The sequence below is a fragment of the Pogoniulus pusillus genome, chromosome 4, assembly GCF_015220805.1.
Source record: "Pogoniulus pusillus isolate bPogPus1 chromosome 4, bPogPus1.pri, whole genome shotgun sequence".
In the NCBI taxonomy this organism is placed as follows: Eukaryota; Metazoa; Chordata; class Aves; order Piciformes; family Lybiidae; genus Pogoniulus; species Pogoniulus pusillus.
The window spans coordinates 12441322-12456205 of record NC_087267.1 but is presented as its reverse complement, the minus strand read 5'-3'; the positions used below and the strand labels follow the sequence as shown (position 1 = coordinate 12456205).

The 14884-nt window shown below is 37.9% G+C and overlaps 1 protein-coding gene across 8 annotated transcripts in view; it reads left to right on the top strand.

Annotated features, from left to right (window-relative positions):
- ADAMTS20 (ADAM metallopeptidase with thrombospondin type 1 motif 20) overlaps nt 1–14884 on the top strand; it is a 95158-nt gene that overhangs the window by 41155 nt on the left and 39119 nt on the right. For 7 of the 8 annotated variants that reach the window (XM_064142203.1, XM_064142210.1, XM_064142209.1 and 4 more), the window contains exons 12-22: nt 720–865; nt 2662–2843; nt 2942–3078; nt 4200–4317; nt 8883–8978; nt 10239–10405; nt 10507–10636; nt 11669–11795; nt 12466–12676; nt 13207–13371; nt 14025–14189. In XM_064142203.1, the coding sequence (XP_063998273.1) occupies nt 720–865; nt 2662–2843; nt 2942–3078; nt 4200–4317; nt 8883–8978; nt 10239–10405; nt 10507–10636; nt 11669–11795; nt 12466–12676; nt 13207–13371; nt 14025–14189 (1644 nt within the window). The remainder of the gene's footprint in view (nt 1–719; nt 866–2661; nt 2844–2941; nt 3079–4199; nt 4318–8882; nt 8979–10238; nt 10406–10506; nt 10637–11668; nt 11796–12465; nt 12677–13206; nt 13372–14024; nt 14190–14884) is intronic. The other variant, XM_064142204.1, reaches the window with a different exon arrangement.

Genomic DNA, 14884 nt, shown 5'->3' with positions numbered 1-14884 from the left:
CTTTGAAAGAGAATTGTTTTGCATGTGTCATGGTGCATACACATAGAGAGCATCTTAATTTATAGTGTGATATTCCAATTTAATTATAATTAATTAGAGCATCTTAATTTACAGTGTGATAGTCCAAATTCAACAGATGAGAATTCAGTCCACTACAACCTTTTCATGCTGTGCTATGCCCTGGCTTGTGGTCGTAAATCTGTGGTATTATCTTGCTTTAGCATAAACAAGGTCTTAACTACTTGTCTGCTTTTCTGAAATGATACCATTAGGTGTTTGGCTTTGAGGGTCTTCGAAACAGCCTGAAATTCTTGGCTATTCATTGTCATACCCTTTTAAGTTTTCCTACTAGCATGAATTTCCAAATTTAGAACCTCATACATCAGGGATGTCTATCAATCTAGTTTTGAAGTTTGTGCATTAAAACATACCAGGAATTCAAGATCAGGATTTTGAGATTCTTATATAGGCACCTAAATAAACTTACAAGACCTGAAGTTATGTTTGGCATCCAGTAGCTTTCATAGAGATCAAAGTACTCTAGACATCATTTCTGAAAATATGACTACTGGGTAAGATATTTTAAAGGATTTTTAACATTTTAGAAAATGTCCAGACTCAGATTAAAAGCAGTGAGCTCTTAGGTTTTGTTCTGTCTGTGCCTGAAATACAGAGTAACCTTTTGCTTGGCTTGCACGTTTCATTTGTCAACTGTGCAGCACTGCCGCCATGGAATTTGTGTCAGCAGAGAAATGGAGATCCGTCCTGTAGAAGGAGAATGGGGACCATGGGGACCTTATAGCTCATGTTCCAGAACTTGTGGAGGTGGAATCAAGAGTACCACCAGGCTGTGCAATAGACCAGAGTATGTTTTCTATTGTGTTTTACATTTGTGCTTAATGAAAATACTGTATTGGTTCAAAGCAAATATGAAAATGCTGTGAGCTGTGCAAATTAGTTTGAAGCACCTATTAAAAAAATGCTTGCTTCAGCCATGTTTGAAAAGAGAGGTAAGTCAAGTATATAGACTCTAATATGCAAAGAACATTTAGATTACTCCCTTCTCTCACAACTATGGAATTCATATCCATAAGTATTTCTAGAGACTTACTTTGGCAAGCTCTTGTTTCTTAGCTTTATTGTCATTGGTGATGATTTGCTTATATATTGAAATGCCTTCTTTGGAACTAAAAGTGCAGAAAGAAATAGGTGCATTGTCTGGTAATCTTTTCAGTGAAACGATTCTGCTTTGATTTTAGGCATTTTCATAATGTAACATTTCATAAGCTGCAGGAATGTCCACAAGGAACACTGTTACAGCGCAGTCATTTATAGTTCACCTTTAATGAGAAACTTCCATTGGCTGAATTGTTCAGTAATAAAAATCCATGAAAACTCTACCCTAACTGCTTCAGAAGCAGAGCCATAGCTGCAGCCTTGGTAGTTTCAGGGTTTTCTAGAAAGTAATTTTATCTTGACATCAGTGGAATAAATCAAACAACCCCAAGTTATTTTATTTTCTCTGACAAGAGGCTGTAGACTAGATTTCCCTTAGATATTTCTCTTTCCATCTGTAGTGACTGATAGTATCAACATGCTGGTGATTTATTATCTTTTTTTTCCTGCCCAAGAACTAAGTAATCCTGAGTTATTGTATACCAGGCTTTATAACACTTAGGGATTGTATTTTGGACCTTACAGTAAATGGAGTGTTTTCCACAATTTTCACTTTTTTAGTTCTTTTGATATCTAAACTGAAACTGATACTGGATTACAGGGAGAAGTGCCAGCTCCTAAGTCTGTCTTTTTAATTTGCCACTCTATGAAACAGTAATTTCAGATTACTGAAGGAAGTGATGCTTCTGTGAAAAACAGGATAAGCTGGTAAAAGCATTAAATTTAGTACTGCTTTTCCCCCCCACAAAATAATTATGACTGTAAGAGAAATGAAAATGTAATAGACATTGCTAAAGATCAGTAGCTTAATCACTACGTACCTCATCATCAGCATTTTACATGGACTTTTTCTTCACTTCACTTGGGTATAAATACATGCACAATACAGTAGAAGATGAGAGTGTGCATGGAAGTAACAGGTGGCAGAATGCTGTTTAAGATTTTTCTCCTTCAAGTCAGTGAGCGTGTCCAGAGAAGGGCGACGAGGCTGGTGAGAGGCCTTGAGCACAGCCCTACGAGGAGAGGCTGAGGGAGCTGGGATTGTTTAGCCTGGAGACGAGGAGGCTCAGGGGTGACCTTATTGCTGTCTACAACTACCTGAGGGGTGGTTGTGGCCAGGACGAGGTTGCTCTCTTCTCTCAGGTGGCCAGCACCAGAACAAGAGGACACAGCCTCAGGCTGCGCCAGGGGAAATTTAGGCTTGAGGTGAGGAGAAAGTTCTTCACTGAGAGAGTCATTGGACACTGGAATGGGCTGCCTGGGGAGGTGGTGGAGTCGCTGTCCCTGGGGCTGTTCAAGGCAGGGTTGGACGTGGCACTTGGTGCCATGGTCTAGCCTTGAGCTCTGTGGTAAAGGGTTGGACTTGATGATCTGTGAGGTCTCTTCCAGCCCTCATGATGCTGTGATACTGTGACTCAAGCAACTTTTCATGGAAAACAGAGATTTTAGAAACTGAGTGTATTTTACATTTGTCTCTTTTTTTAGACCAAGAAATGGAGGGAAGTACTGCGTTGGCCGCAGGATGAAATTTCGATCGTGCAACACTGATTCATGTCCAAATGGCAAAAAAGACTTCCGGGAGCAGCAGTGCTCTGAGTTTGATGGCAAGCACTTTAATATCAATGGCCTTACCTCTGGTGTTCGCTGGCTTCCGAAATACAGTGGTAGTAAGTAATTAGAAATTGTTTTGCAATTCATGAAATAAAAATGTTGCTTTAATTAAAGTTTTTAAATAGACAAGAAACCTGTTGGATTTTCTTTCCAGTTTCTATGAAAGATCGCTGTAAACTTTTTTGCCGAGTTTCTGGAACAACTTCCTACTATCAGCTGAAGGACAGAGTTGCTGATGGTACTCCCTGTGGACCAGAAACCTATGACCTTTGTGTTCAAGGCTTGTGCAGGGTATTTAAACCTAAACTTATTAATTACTAAAATCAATTTAATCAGATGGTAAACATTAAATATTAATCCAAGTAACCATTACTGAAAATCTGTAAAGCAAGATGTTTTGAATTTACTTACATTAATTGTAATCCCTACTAAATTAAAGATCTGGAAATGGAGGCAATTAATTGAAGAACATACAGTTGAATGAGACTCAGTGTTTGCTTTTTAAGCCTTATATGTGAGAGAGTTAATATTGTCCAAGTGAGAAGAAATAAACTGATCTGTAATGGACATAAAGAGAGGAGAGAAGCATAGATGATTCTATGATTCTATGAAAGAAGCTTGCTGTATGTTTATTGCCATCATATTTTCGCTATAAGTAATGCATTTATTTCCAGACTAGGTGGAACTAATGCCTGAGAAGGATCAGTTCAGCATTCTTTGTTAATAACAATTACAGAAGTGCCACAAAATTTTGCTAGGAGAAGCAAAGTGCTCAAGACATTTTTTGTCAAGCCCAGATTGTTTTACTGGTTGCAGGAAAAGCAGGATGAGGAGAAAGTGTAGCCTTTTTTATAGTGTTGAGTAAATGCTATAAAAGGAAGGAGGAAATGCCAGAGAATTGTCCTGTTTATCATGATTCTTTTTAAAAAGAGAGTTTAAGTAAAAGAAATGTGCTTATGCTAGTTTCACCAGCATAGTCTGTGTATATTCCTTTGCTTCTTTTTCTTTTTAAAAGGATTGATGACTATGCACACATACATACTGCTTTTAGGATTCCAAGATATTTTAGTGCAAATAACTTAAAATTTATACACCAGGCTGATTTTTAAGTGCAGAACCTTCACATACCATCCTGTATTCTTATGCAGTTCTTGACATATTAAGTGTATTTAGATTGTACATTCTTAGTACAGCAGTACTGTTACGTGTTGCCCTTATATCACAGTATCCAAAATGATAAAAGGCTTTTCATGAATTGCCAAGGAGTTCCATATATATATATATATATATATATATATATATATATATATACTGTGAATAAGAATATTTTGGGGGAGAGGGAAGATGACATTGTTTGTTCTTATAGTTTCCTGTGGAGCTGAGTGGCACATTGATGTTGTATGTTTCTGTAGCAAGCAGGCTGTGATCACATTTTGAATTCCAAGGCAAGGAGAGACAAATGTGGAATCTGTGGTGGTGATAACTCTTCATGTAAGACTCTTGCAGGTACTTTCAACAGTGCTCATTATGGTATGTTTGTTTGGGTTTGGTTTCTTTTTTTTTTTTTTTTGAAGTCTTAATGCACATGTCATTATGGCTTAGAAATTGTTTTATATGTGTGGGAGTAGGATTTTAGTGTGTGTTCTTCAGGGCCTTTGTCAAGAAAAAACATCAGTAATTTTTGGTTGTGTGCCCTATCAAGGATGCAGACGCAAACACTGTGACAGACTAACCCATTCAATGGGAAGAAAAAATTAGTCTGCTCTTAAGGTCAAAACAAAAGACAGAAGTAAAAGATATGATGAGGGTACAAGTACTTTAAAAGGAAGAATGCTTCCTGCTTTGTGCTTTTCTAGTTTAGCTATCTGAACCTATGCAGCTTGAAGGACTTAATGTTCCTTTTTGGTCATGTATAGATAGCAAAAAGTTTGTGGTGTGAGCAGCTAACGAGATTCCTTTTTTCTTACAGTGAAAAAGCCTGTGAAATGTGAGCCTGCCCTTTCCTGAAGAGGAAAGAACATAAATGTTGAGCAATGCTTATGTTCTTTCCTCTTCATTGATATGTAGTGCATGGGAAACTTCAGAATGAGAAACAGAGTGTAGTATTGAAGTATTTAAATGGCAAGTAGATGTGGTGCTTAATGGCATGATTTAGTGGTGCACTTGGATGTGCTAGGTTAATGGCTGGACTCCTGATCCTAAAGGCCTTTTCCAGCCTAAAATTCTGTGAATAACCCTGGTAATTCCTGTTTCTTTGATTTAGTTTCTCATATTAAGCTACTGATAATTCTTCTCTATATAGTCCTTTCTGGGAAGTATAGAGAGACTACAGTGTAAGTGTGGCAGAGCAGTTAAGTAGTTAAAGCATAAATCCTTAATGCCTCTTCCCTGACTGAAACACTGCATGAAGTGAAAATGATACCTGGAGAGATGCCAAATAGAATCTTCATGGAGCAAAGTAATTGGTGCTTAAAGAGGAATGATGGATTTTGTTTTGTTGTGGTTTAAGCTGGTGGAGGACTTGCACCAAGCAAAAAGTAGCACAATTTTTAAGGTGGGGTACAGCTACTTCTCCCACTCCTTTTGTGTCTGTCCTGAGAACTTGGAAGAAGACACGATTGGCTACTGGAGACTGGATTTCCAAGCACGTGATTGACAGAGCAAAGGAAAAGAATGTGTTATTTTGATAATTCTTAAATTCTGAACATTCTGAATGAAGGGCTGTCAATGCTCTTGTTATAGGCTGGATGTTAGGAGGAAGTTCTTCCCAGAGAGAGTGATTTGCCATTGGAATGGGCTGCCCAGGGAGGTGGTGGAGTCACTGTCCCTGGAGGTGTTCAAGAAAAGCCTGGATGAGGCACTTAGTGCCATGGTCTAGTTGATGGGATAGGGCTGGGTGATAGGTCAGACTGGATGATCTTGGAGGTCACTTCCGACCTGGCTGATTCTATGATTTTTTTTGCTTATAGGCAGCACATATTCTGATCACAAATACACTTGATACAAGACACCATTACAGGAAACTGCTGTTTATACAAATATACCTGAAACTGTCATTCTCTACTGTATTTCAGCTTTGCATTGTCACAGACTTACTTGCTGCTTCTGTAAGTCATAGAGTAAGTTGGAGAGGGGAAAAACAAAACCCACCATGATTTGGGAGGAGGATTATGTTTATTACTTTGTTTTTCTACTAAACTGAATGTTGGAAAGTAAATTTGAGTTCTTGGAGCTATAGCACATGAGAGATGACAGTTACACTACTGGATATCATGCTAAGCATTTGGGATTATGAGCTCCAGTAGGAATGCAGCAATGCAAACAGGAGGTTGTAGTTAGCTGACCACTAAAACTTCGGTGTCTGTGTGAGACCTATGACTAATGACTGGAAACTGTTTGAGGAAATGTTCTCTTTCAAAAATGTTCTGATAAAGGATCACAAAATAAGTATGGCAGTGTCTGTACACTTAATCTTTTTCTTTTATCTTCACCTGGTCACCTTGCATACCGACACGAGTCACTTCACCAAAGCAGAATTGGGAATTAGACAATAATAGATACTTGTGGCACATTTGTATTCATACACTTAAAATATTGCCATTAGGCATTTAAACAGTAGTGAAATAATCATTAGAAATTCATTACAATGAAATACTAATTTGCTTCGCTCCAAATCTTGGAAGGGATATTATAATTATGTACACACAATTATTATGTTGCCTGTTAAATGATTGCATCTGAGGAAAACCTGGGAAAAGGCTGGTCTCAATGCTCTCTTCTCCTGTGTATCTCTGACAACATGCTGTGCAGTTCTGTGTATAGTTTCCTCACGTATTTTTTATAATGTCCTTCTCTTGCCATAAGGTTTTCAGTGTGTGAGAGTGTGCTAGTTTGAGCCTAGCTAGAATGTTTTGGCGAGAAGAACTAGATTACAGGCTGTGAAAGAAAAACAAGGCTGATGTCTATCTTGCTCATAGGCTTGCTGAGATGTGTAAGAACAAGAATCAAAACATAGATAGGGCACTACTGCTGATGGGCAGCTCGAAGCTGCATTTTTTTTTAACTCTCTCTAGCCTCTCTGCTGTGTTTCTGACTAATCCACTTTGCTTCCATTCTTCCTTGGGACTGGGGTAAGGTTGAGAGGGGTAGGGGGAAGGTAGAAGGGGGTTTGAGAGCCCTTCCTGGGGACTTAGGTTTCTGGGAGGAGTGTCGTGTTTCTGTATTACCTTTTACCTTGTCTATTTCTGTCTGTAACTGTATCTACTGTAAATATCTGCTTGTATATTGCGCTAGCTGTAAATAATAAGCTTCATTCAATTTCCAGAGCTGGCTGAGTCTAGTCTGGATGATTTCCAAAGTGCAGGGGGGGCGGGGAACACCCAGACCATCACAGAGAGGAGGGTTCTCGTTGTGTTTCAGTTTTCTTCCCACTGCGTTGGAAGATTGACCAAACGTTGTGCATTTACCCGCAGCGTTCAGCGGGCAGTTTGCAGTCGCAGTGCTGCCCCCAGCTGGTAAATGTGCTGAGCGTGTGGTTAGGTTAAACCTTCATTTAAATGCGTGCCATAGTTTTTAACAGACTAAAAGCACTGGGAAGCTAATGGATTGTGAAATTGAAAAAGCTATTGCCATTTAAAGTTTTACACACAGAGGCAAGTCAACTAAATCGCAGCAAAATCTCTTAAACCCAGCAAAACAAGTGGAAAGCCTAGCAAAGATTATATAATGCTTCAGATTGCATGCTTGTGTTTGTTATTTGTTTCTGATGTTTGCTGTAGTCAGATTATCTTAGACAAGAGTATCCTTTTTGAATTTGTGATTTAGCAGCTGAGAAACAGTTGTGTTGTGCTTTGTTTTGTTTTGGTTTTTTTTTAATCTATTCTTACAAAGTGGAAGAGAACTTGAACAATTCATAATCAAGCAAAGTACTTGAAGGCAAAAAATGAGAGAAGAAAGACAATAAAAACTCTGTAAAAGCACCTGCCACGTGTCTGCAACTACCTGAAGGGAGGTTGTAGCCAGGTGGGGTTGGTCTCTTCTCCCAGACAACCAGCAACGGAGCAAGGGGACACAGTCTCAAGTTGCACCGGGGGAGGTCTAGGCTGGATGTTAGGAGGAAGTTCTTCAGAGAGAGAGTGATTGGCATTGGAATGGGCTGCCCAGGGAGGTGGTGGAGTCACCATCCCTGGGGGTGTTCAAGAAAAGCCTGGATGAGGCACTTGGTGCCATGGTCTAGTTGACTGGATGGGGCTGGGTGCTAGATTGGACTGGATGATCTTGGAGGTCTCTTCCAACCTGGTTCATTCTATGATTCTATAATTATGTGCAGAATGACAGTTCTAAAAAATAGGCCTTGGTGCACCTGATTTTGTTACTTTGTGACAAATCTACCATGGTAGTAATTTGAGATATTGATGCAAACAATCACTTATATGTGAAGCATTTGTATTTTGAAGGGAGCATTATAAACAGCATTGTGAATATCAGGCTAACATTATAAATAGAACCTGGATCAAGTATGGCTAGTTTCTGATGTATCTGCCAATGTGTATGGCCTGCTACACTGCAATATTTGAGGACTTATTCTTTGGAGCATTGTCATGCAAAACTATTGTGAGTTAGTGAAAAGTTAACCCACTTCTATAAACAGAGAGTGAAGAGTGTTTCACATTAAGTGACTTCTGCAGACTTGTGTAATTTTTTTGTGGTTAAATGCTGAGAGCCACAATGTTTTCTGAGTCCCACTTGATATGCTTGGCTGCTTTCTAGAGTAGTGCTGCTGTCTAGAGATTTTTCTGAGTAGGTTGAACTCATGTTACTGGTAAAGAAACGAATTCACATTTTTGAACACAGAAATAATTCAGTGAGCTATGAAAGTAAAAGTCCAGCATAACTGCTTAAAAAGGCAAAAATCAACAAGGAAATTGTATATGCATGAAGATATCCACATTTTCCTTCTAAAACATGAGGGCATTTAGCAGTGGGTGTCACTGGTGCACTGTAGGGTTTTGTGAAAAAAGCCATGTCTGTATGCTCATATTACTAATGTCTGACTGGTTTTGTGTATCATTAACTTATGAATAATTGCATTGCAGGTTACAATGTTGTAATAAATATTCCCAAAGGAGCAACAAATATTGATATTCAGCAGCACAGCTACTCAGGGAAACCAGAAGATGACAACTACCTTGGTAAAAGCCTCCTGCATGTAACACTGGTGGATTGCATTTGTGCTCTGCCAGAGGTCCACTTTAGATGTGTGTTATCAGAAGTCTGATAAAGTCTTCAGAGTAAATATGTAACTACAGTGTGTCATCATTTGTCTGAATCTCTCTGTAGACATAGTAGCATTCAGAAAAATGAGTCCTATGTTTGGTTTCTAGTTCTTAGACATGTGTGTTCATTTGTCAGAGAACAGGAATCACAGCATATTGCATCATTTTCTCAAGGTTTTACTTTGTTATGGAAATCCTAATTAAAACTCAGCTAGTGAATTCAAAAATAAGGGAGGTATTTGTGATTTTGAGCATACACTTTGTTTAAAAATGGAGCAATCTGACCTTCAGCAAGCTTAGCAGTTGTCTCCCATTTCTCTTTCAGTCTTAACTGAATATAAAGGTTGCACATTGCAAGTGTGTGAGAGGAAAGAAGAATTCACAAGCACATTGTACCAAAAATCTTTGTCGTTCTATTTCACAGTACTTACATTATGTCTGAAGTTTCTGAGAGAATACTGGTCCATATTTTCCTTTTGTTTCTTCTTCCATTAGCTTCCTACTCAACATAACTTCAGAGTTTTCATTTTCCATGCCACTTCTTGCTTTGTTCACATGCATCCTGCAGGACACAGAAGCAGCCCTGCCCTCAGCTATCACTAGCTACCATTTCAAATGTAGTGCCTGAATAGCATGCCTTTACTAAAAATGTATTTTAAAATCGATCTTTTAACTCATTCTTCTTCTTTATTATTCTAAACTGATCTTTATATTAAATTGCTATTATAAATGCTTAATAATTTCCTTTATTTTTTCATTAAAATTTACTTTTAAAAGCCACTCCAATAAAAGCAGTTTTAGCAAGTACCAGGATATGGGCTGAGAATAGACCAGAAATACCAGTAATTCTTAGTAGGTTCTGCTTCTACTGCATCTAGAGTAACAGAATCCATCCAAATGTAAGAGCCATGACTGCAGTCAACCTCCAGAAAAACGAATACCACTGAAGTTATGTTGTTAATGCACTGAAAATGCATGACAGCTGCTCAGGTGAAAGTCACTGATGGTTAGAATTGAATTCATGAATTAGAAACTATTTAATACAACTTTAAAGAATTACACATGGACTGAAATAAAGCTAAGTGTTGATGAGCAGATACATTATTACGAGTTTTTATTGATAGAGCCTTTTAATCAAATAGATGCTTCATTTCCAATATTTTATTTTACTTATAGCTTTATCTGATATTCATGGAAATTTTATCTTGAATGGAAATTTTGTTGTAAGCATGTCAAAAAGAGAAATCAATGTGCAAGGAGCCATTTTTGAGTACAGTGGTTCAAACAGTACGATAGAACGAATTAACAGCACTGATAGAATCGAAGAAGAGCTAACCTTACAGGTGCATGTTTACTTTTTTCATAAGTTTGCTACATGATCATTATGTTAATAATTTGATGCTCAGATTCACTGAAAACCAGCTATCATTTTATTTCAATCAAGGTTTTATGTGTAGGGAATTTATACAACCCTGATGTGCGTTATTCATTCAGTATCCCAATAGAAGATGAAAGGGATCTGTTTACGTGGGATCCTTATGGACCATGGCAGGACTGCAGCAGGATGTGCCAAGGTAGTGTGTGAGTTATTTTGTCACCAGAACCAGTGATCTGATGACATCTAAGAAAGGACTAGTCTTAAGTACTCAGATTTTCCACCTCTACTTCTAAGGAAGAAACTCTCAGTAACCTTTAGGCCTTTAAGGGTGGAATGACTTCTGATTTTATTTCCAGTATTTATGAAATGCAATTTTATATTAAGAACTACATTTGTTTTCCTTCCTTTTGTAGTTGCAGAGTGGTTTATAAAAACTAAGCTTGATCAAGTCTAATCCATCCTTAGAAAGTAGTAATGTGTGTCTACTAATATCTGTTAGGGTTTTATGATGGTCATAGTTCTGGATGGTCATAGATTTGTCTAATATCTTTCATATCTTTACTTTTTTGCTTATCTACTGCATGGAGTGAAGCTGTTTAAAGATACATTTTACAATTTTTAACTGTTTATAGACCATTGCAGTGCAAAACTAAAATATATATGGAATTAAAGTTAAAGTGTACACACACAGCTCTGTGATAGATACTCCTATTAGCAGGTGCTAGAAATGCCTGCAGATACATGATGGTGAATTTCTCCTGGTTCTGATTCAGACTGTAGACATGCCACATGCTAGAGAAGAGTTATCTCTCTTAACTGTGATACTTCTCCCATCACTTCAGATCTTTTAGGTACCCTGTAATCAAATTTTCTCCTTTAAAGAAAAGCTTCCCAATCTCTAAGTTAACATGGTAGTTTGAAAATCTGGTTATTAGTAAGGGACAAAAGGGATGCATTTAGATTATTTAGGCTGATGAGTAAATGGACTTGCACTTCTGCAGTTTCCTGGATGTTTATATCCTTGTGAGATCACTGTAGCACAGCTGGGAGATAGTATGGGTGACTGGGACAAGTCTATTTCTTGTAATGTAGTCAGCTGCACATAGCAGCATGTTTGTGCAGCTTTAGACAATGATTTGTGTTAATGGGGAATCTAAGTTAAATTTCTAAATGATTAATGGAATCAATTTTTTAGCCTTTTGTTTGCCCTTTTTGGTTTCTTTTCAAGGTATTCGAAGAAGAAGAATGATGTGCATACGGAAAAGTAATCACGTGGTAGTGTCTGATCAAAGGTGTGAGCTTATACCCACTGTACCAGATGTCTTTGAGGAGTGTAATACAGAATGTGAATTAAGGTAAAAATAGCTTTTTAACTGATGGAGTCATTTGTGGTCTTACATATTGTTTGTTGGTAGAGGTTGAAACAGAGTACTTCAGATTGCTTTATCCTCTGTCCCTCCACTCCTCTCTACCTCTCACATCCCTCCCATCTCCCCTTTCATCAGATCCGTTGGTATGAGCTCATATGTTTACACTTGCAAACCTAAGTGCTCTCATCTAACATCTCTTGGTAAAGCAAAAAGTCCTTTGTTAGGGTTCTGAATCTGTTCTATATATCCTGATGCTAAAACTTTAATTTCTGAGCAATAATTTTTTTACAAGAATTGTGCTAACAACTGGAACTAATTTGAAGCAGACTTGTATTTTTAGACTCCAAGGAAGCCCACACTGAAATGTTCAAGAGGATGAACAGTTGGAACTGGAGTTTACATTTTTTCAAAGTCACTTAGGAGATTAATAAAAAATGATCATTTAAAATTAAAAATAAGTTTTGTGAGCCTATGTGTCAAATTCTTTTATAAATCATTGACAATTCCAGTCATGAGGTAGACTGTACTGCTTGTTTGGTTCCCTAAACATTTACATGACAATTCCTGATGGGTGCATTCTGAGTACTTTGAGTGCTTTATTCACCATGGTCATTTTAAAACACAGTTAGCTTTCTATAACACTTTATCATTGTAGGTGGCAGCATGTGGGCAAAAGTGACTGCACATCAAGGTGTGGCCTAGGGTATCGGTCCATAGAGATCCTCTGCATGAAGTATTCTGTTTCAAAAGGAATAAGTGCTCCAGTGGATGACAAGTACTGTGCTGATCAGCAGAAACCACCTACCAGAGAGCCCTGTCATGGTGACTGCATGTTAACAAGTTGGCACTACACAGAATGGTCAGAGGTATAAATTCAAAACCTTTTAACTGAGCCGTTATAGTTTTGGTTAGTGTTCATATAATTTTAATTTCATGTACCTTTTTTTTAGTATAGCTAAAAGAAAATAGTATTTGACAAATACAGAGTTTTAAGAGGAGATAATCCTTGTATCTCAGCAACTGGGGCATTATTTCTGTAAGGAACTCCAGCTAAATTGTTTGCAGCTTGGTTTTGGAAGTCGGCAGAGAAGATCTGGTGGTTACCAAATCTTCTCTGCTGACTTACAATCTCAAGCTGCAAAAGAAGTCTATATTGTATTTATGATCTTAAAAAATTAAATCTGAGAATATATTGGATAAAGCAAGTAAGTGCAATTCCAGTTTTCATCTTCATTTAAGAGTTTTATCAACTACTAGACAAAGTGCCAAATTTATGTCATGTGAACATTAGCAGCCTGTCTAAGAATCATTGCCTTTCACGTTTAAGACCAATAGAGTATTTCAGCTTCATTTTGTCATGATGTTTCCTATTTCATATTTTTTTTATACATCTCAGTGTTCCAGGAGCTGTGGAAGAGGCATCAGAACCAGAGAGGCTTTTTGTATGAACAATTTCGGTCGTCACCTTCCTGATAGAGAATGCCAGGAACTTCCAAGACTTGTAACACAGACTTGCAATGAATTGTTGTGTCCAAGCTGGACTGCTAGTCAGTGGAGTGAGGTAATGAACTGTGTAAAACTTGGGGTGCCTTTGGTGCTGGTCACTGATACAAAACAAGTGTGTGGATCTTTTTGTTCTGGCTATTTGGGGGCATTATAATAAAAATTACAATATCCTAGGGTTTGGATGATACGCATTTCAAATATACAAATGACATTAGAACTTCTGAGACATACACTTGGAATTTATTTTAGTTTGTTACATTGAAATAAGGTAGTAAAGCTACTCAAAGTAAATATATCTATTTTTTAGTAAAACAATGAGCTGCCATCTAGCTGAACAATAGAGTTATATCCATTTTGTTTTAAGGATTTTATGAGTATGAAAAAATAATGGATAATAAAGACTTCCTGTGAAATGTGTGACATGTGCAGTCCTATTTTTAACAGATATTCTTTGTTGTACTGAATATAAATTATACTGTTCTCATATTTTTGTAGCTTTAGGAATAGTTATTCCTTTACATTAGCATTTAGTTTGATGTTTGCAGCAAATGAAGAGTTCATAAAAGAACTGGTTTTGTTGGACTGCTTACAATCATGGAGTATTTTTGTTACTTATGATTTTTGCAGTCCAACAGATTACTAAAAGTGGCTAAAGTGAAGCCACTGGGGCAGATTCATGTCTTTACAAAATGGTAACTGATTTTACAGTGTCCTGTGACATGTGGTAAAGGAATGAAGCATCGTCAAGTATGGTGCCAACTTAATGAGGAGCAGCTGAGAGATAATTTCTGTAATCCAAATGACAGACCGGAATCAATAACCTTATGTGAGCTCCATGAATGTGCTTCTTGGGAAGTAGGACCCTGGGGATCTGTGAGTATGGAAGGATTCTTGTTTTCTAGTTCAGACTATGAGTGGTCACCAACCATTACCTTTTAAAGTTTTTATTGTGTCTTAAGTCATTAGCTTAGTTGAATTGATTCATGTATTTGTTTGCTGCTACTGGCAGTCTAAACTGTAATCTAGGAACACTTGTGCATAGGTTAAATGTCTAAAGTAGTCATTGACTCTGAGCCTTAATGTCATAGGTGTTTTTACATATGAATGTAGTACATCTCCAGAATAATGAAAATGTAGGTGGCAGACTACTCAGATGATTGAGACAGGTGGAAGACCAAATGTTTCTATGTGTGTTGGCATATATAAGGGGTAGCTTTAAATAAAATCATAGAAGTAATTTCCTGGTGAAGTGGGGAGATCTCAGCTGACTGGAGATTGCCAAATGTGACACCTATCTACAGGAGTCAGAAAGGGCATCAAGGGAACTAGAAACCTGCCAGTCTGACCTCACTGCCAGGGAGTGCATCCTCACTGCATCCAGATCTGGAGCCCCCATTACAAGAAGGATGCGGACATGCTGGAGTGTGTCCAGAGGAGGGCCATAGGGATGATCAGAGGGCTGGAGCACCTTTGCTGTGAGGAGAGACTGAAAGAGTTGGGGCTGTTCAGCCTGCAGAAGAGGAGGCTCCAAGATTACCTTCTTGTGGTCTTTCAGTATCTGAAAGGGG